The 5,081-nt window shown below is 35.3% G+C and overlaps 1 protein-coding gene across 1 annotated transcript; it reads left to right on the top strand.

Annotated features, from left to right (window-relative positions):
• Window positions 1–823: 823 nt before the first annotated feature.
• LOC140969730 (pyruvate dehydrogenase E1 component subunit beta-1, mitochondrial) lies at window positions 824–5,077 on the top strand (the record flags this gene model as incomplete). The annotated part of the gene is made up of 13 exons (XM_073431164.1): window positions 824–963; window positions 1,207–1,284; window positions 1,371–1,430; window positions 1,578–1,658; window positions 1,802–1,828; window positions 1,919–1,981; window positions 2,067–2,153; window positions 2,897–3,022; window positions 4,089–4,222; window positions 4,314–4,386; window positions 4,455–4,520; window positions 4,933–4,971; window positions 5,057–5,077. Coding segments are annotated over exons 2-13 (831 nt in total), but the record flags the coding sequence as incomplete, so codon positions are not given.
• Between the last annotated feature and the right edge of the window lie 4 nt (window positions 5,078–5,081).

Genomic DNA, 5,081 nt, shown 5'->3' on the forward strand with positions numbered 1-5,081 from the left:
CACCGCATACGCGGTTCGGTTATTTTTTTGCCAAGAACCGCACCACCTAAACCACTTGTCATAATATTTGGTCTAAGCTTATAATAATTTGTAAAAAAACATATCAATTAAAGAAGTCGTCATTCATTATATATCAACTCTGTTCAAAATTATTACTCCTACAAAAAAAACTTATCTTCTTCTTAATTATTTTTCATATTAATATTTTATTAGAGTATTTATTTCTTTTACAACAATATTTTGTTTGAAGTTTAAAAGTAAAAAAAAAAAGAAGATAAAATAGTGTAAATTTCGTTTTTGTTGTGAGTGTGTTGTGTTGTTAGATTATTAACTTAATTTTGAATCTTGATTATTGTTTTATCTAGTTTTATCTTTCTATGATTTGAACAATATTTTATTTTTAAAGACACTATATTGTTGTTGTTTTCAAATAAATTAGAATTATGTTCTAATATTTTTCATTAAAAAACCGTAAACCGACCGCAACCGCCTGAAACCGCTCAAAACCGTAAGACTAATTCTACATGTAAAACTGTGATTATTTTTTTAAAATATTAACCGACCACATATAGCAATTCGGTTTGACTTTTTTTAAAAAAAAACCGCAAAACTGTGCTAGTGATCACCCCTATCTAGGAGCGTTGATTCAATGATTGGTCTTGTAAGCTCGATTACTTACTCGCGTGCTTTTATTTTTATTTTTGTGAAAAACCTACTTTTATTTTAGTTATGGATTAATAAATTTTTTTTGTCAGTTAAAAAAAATTATTTAAAAAGTAAATTTAAAAAATATAAGATTGCACTGACACGATTGCTAGTATAATTCAATTAGCAATTGCAGTGAAGCGATTTCTATTATATATTTTTTTGGGAATGAATTATATAATTATTAGGTGATCGTGGCTGTTTCAAAAAAAAAAGGCAGAAACAGAGAAATTTATCCAACTTGAGGCCACCGACCAGGTAATCTCTCGCTCTAATCTCTCGCTCTCTCTCTGGTTTTTCCATTTGTTTTATCTTTCAATCATTTTCTAGTTGTTTCGGTAGGTATTAATTGGCGGATTTGCGGTATTTTTAGACGTCATGCTGTTATTTGATGTATCGCAGTCAGATTTTGATCCAGAAAAGGAAATCTGACTTGCTCGTGTGCATACGAATTTATTGGCCTTTTGTTTGATTTTTATTGTGTAATTTGATGTGACTTAGGGATTGTTGCGAAGAGACGGGAGTATGTTGGGGATTATAAGGCAAAGAGTCGCCTGCAAAGGCAACCTTGCTCCTGTGGTAAAAAATGGCAGCTTCTTTGTTTCTTGATTTGATTGTGTTATTGATTCGGTTGTATGTTTCATTTTTTGTGTTTGGTTGGGAAGAGTTTGGAGCAAGGGATTCGAGTGGTTGCATCCAAGGCCTTTTCTTCCTCCGCAAAGGAGGTAATCAGTATTATATTTCTGTAATACTTTACCTAGTTCTTAAATTTAATTATGATTAGTTCTTCCTGTTATGAGATTTACCTTCCCTGGGTATTTGTGATGTGTAGTTATGGTAAATGATCCTGTATCACTCACTCTCTCCTGCAGATGACAGTGCGTGAAGCTTTAAATTCGGCGCTTGATGAAGAAATGTCTGCTGATCCCAAAGTCTTTTTAATGGGAGAAGAGGTATCATAGAAGTTTGATAGGGTTTTTGAGACCGAACAGACCATTTTATACCGATTGGATTGGTTTTTGGATTCCTTAATGCTTTGTGGATTGCTTTTTGGATTCCTTAATGCTTTGTTGACTTGTTTAATGGTTTTATGCAGGTTGGTGAGTATCAGGGTGCATATAAGGTGAGTCTTTGTACGAGCTACTTGATAGTTGATACTCTCTGATGAGACGGTATGTTGATCTAGTTTTTGTTTTACAATGGTTTGTATTAGATATCCAAAGGTCTTTTGGGCAAATACGGTCCTGAGAGGGTTATTGACACTCCCATTACCGAGGTTGGTTTTATCTGTACTTCTAAGAATTTTTAGAATTGAATTGAGCGGCAAAACCTGGAATTCTCAACTGGGCTCATTGTTGCAGGCGGGATTTACTGGTATTGGAGTTGGTGCAGCATATTATGGTCTAAGGCCTGTGATTGAGTTTATGACTTTTAACTTCTCAATGCAGGTTATAGTTCTTCCCCCGTTGCTATATTTGGCTAGGCTGATTTTAAAATTTAAAATACTCTATTGAATTCTGGATCATTGATCTAAATTCCATCTCTGAGGTTACAACTGCTTGTTGTCGGTGGTAACTTGTGGGTTTTCTTGGCTATTGTTCCTGTGTGCGTGTAGGATTGTATACTGATTCTCTGTATGTGTTTCTAATATCCATCATCTAGCTAATGTAGCTCTAAATTGTGACTTGTCTATTCTGTTCAACTGGTAAATAACAAGCGAAACCTAAAAAAAATTTAACCCATGGAGACACATTTTATATTTCTGACTTTTGGTTATGTTACCTCTTAATGATAAATTGTGTCAAAACAACATTGACATGGATTTTAGGGGAAAATTTACTTTAAGACATCCAGGATCTAGAGGAAAAGAACATTTTTTTATTGCACTTTTTATTGATGAATGCTAGTATCAGCTATAAATCAATTTATGCGCTTCAAAAGTAGAAGGGGAATTTAATTCCTTTGATGATCCAATTCATCAATAGATGAACTAAAGAGTGTTTCTACGAGATGATATGTTTGTTTCGCTATTACCTTTTTAATGTGCGGGGAGGTGGTAGTAGGGAAAAGGTTTTCTGGATCTTTTTTAAACATGGCAATATCCGTGAACCGAAGCAATTTTATCTGAATTCTTTATTTAAGAAGCTTACTTTGGAAGCATGTGGAGGTTATGAGCTTTAATTTTTTTCAGGCTATTGACCACATCATTAATTCTGCTGCAAAATCAAATTACATGTCTGCTGGTCAGATGTCTGTGCCTATTGTTTTCAGAGGCCCAAACGGTGCTGCTGCTGGTGTTGGTGCTCAACATTCTCAGGTACGAACTAGAATATGTTCTAACACAACCTTGCTATGCGGTGCATATGGTATTCATGACATTTTGTATTTTAAAGCCTTTGTTAGTATGTTTTAGCATGAGAGTAGTTTTAGGTGACTGTATGTAACTTCACCTCCTAGACCAAGGAGTTAACTTTGGATCAAGTTTATCTTCTGGTGCTGAAGTGAGAGGGAAAATACTACGAACCCCCACTTCACATCTCCCTGCTGGCTGACTCTATGTTGGACCAATTAACATTATCAAAGAAAGAAAATAAAAAGGCTAACCAGAATAGTTCGCCCAAGGTGATCAGTAAATAATGTTTCCTCAGACCTGTAAAGTCTAACCCCTTATTATTTCGTTTTTATTTTTGTAATTAATCTTAGAGGGAGTGGAAGAGGATCATTTACTGCTGTGATTATGGAAAAACTTTTCCCAATTTCCCAACTTCTGTAGCATTATGTGTAGGAATCATCATTAACTGAATAAACTGTGACGGTATCTCCTGCTGATGAGTCGGAACATGGAGGGGAAGATCTTTTATGAAGCCCCCTTGAAAATATCCTTCTTCAAAAGAAGACAGAAATGACTTCTTTTAGGGCTGCAAACTTAAGTTGGAAATGTGTAGTGTGAATCAGCACCTTGCCAGGTTAAATATTCCTGGATTGCTTAAAGCAGCGTTGTTACCCCTTTAATGAAGGGTGGGAAGAATCTCCATCTGAATTTAAATGATATTTTCATTATTGTCTTCTGAGCATTAACCTATGCTGCTAGAACTTGAGCCTGCAAAGTAGTTGCTGTGTGATAAACATAGCATTGCTTATTGTGTTTAAATGTTGCAGTGCTTCCTGAGCTGTGATACCAGTAGTTTCTTTCCCACCGCGAACAGGGATTTATGAAGGATTTTTTTTGTTGCACATTTGCATTTAACTCGTAAATGAAATTTATGTGATAAATGGATTGTTCGTAGTTGATTTGACGCTTCCATTATTATCTGATTTGGGAAGAAATCTTGCTACACTATACCCAGTTACCGTTCCATCTCTGAACTTACGCATCCTTTCAGTGCTATGCAGCATGGTATGGTTCATGTCCAGGATTAAAGGTTCTGGCACCATACTCTTCAGAAGATGCTCGAGGTCTACTTAAAGCTGCCATCAGGGATCCTGACCCTGTTGTATTCCTAGAAAATGAATTGCTGTGAGTAGTATTACATCGATGCTTGTGATTTTAGCATCTGTATCAATCTTAGTCTGTGTCTATTTATGTCATGGGATTATTTCTTTTCCAGATATGGTTCATCATTTCCTGTCTCAGCCGAAGTTCTTGATTCCAGTTTCTGCCTTCCTATTGGAAAAGCTAAGGTAAACCTCGACGCATCTTTATTGGCATCGCACACATGTATAATCCTGGCTCATCATATTTTTGACAGATCGAACGTGAAGGAAAGGATGTGACTATAACATGTTTCTCAAGGATGGTTGACTATTCGCTTCAGGTTGTCATTCTATTTGTGAATGAGCAAGTTGCAATTGATATATCATTTGCATTTGAATTGGACTTTGTGCTTTGGTTTACACAAAACCTGTGAAGATTTTGATTTCAAGTTTCAACACTAGTTAATGTTGTCTAGTTTTTTACCGCATTTGAGGCTAGAATGCCACGCACACTTCTATAATCAATAACTAAGAAGTTTGTAGATTTTTTCTGGACATATTTTTTTATGTCGACAAAACTAGAACTGTTTGTTTGATTGAATGCATCATGTTTGATGTGTTTTATGGTTTGCTAAAAAAATCTTAATTGGTTCGTACTTTAGCTGGTTCAGATAATAAATATTATTTGCCAATTTGCAATACTAGTCTGTTTGAATTTTGTATCTGGAATTGATCTTGCTCGAATCTGTATAGGCGGCTGATATTCTTGCAAAGGAAGGAATCAGGGCTGAGGTAAGTGAAAGAAATCCACTCGTGTCTTTATCTTGTGTAGTTGTTCTCTGAATTTTAGTTCTGTTTGTTCCTTTTGTTTTTGCAGGTGATAAATCTTCGGTCAATCCGCC

The sequence above is a fragment of the Primulina huaijiensis genome, unplaced genomic scaffold (assembly GCF_012295235.1).
Source record: "Primulina huaijiensis isolate GDHJ02 unplaced genomic scaffold, ASM1229523v2 scaffold42629, whole genome shotgun sequence".
NCBI classification, from domain to species: domain Eukaryota; kingdom Viridiplantae; phylum Streptophyta; class Magnoliopsida; order Lamiales; family Gesneriaceae; genus Primulina; species Primulina huaijiensis.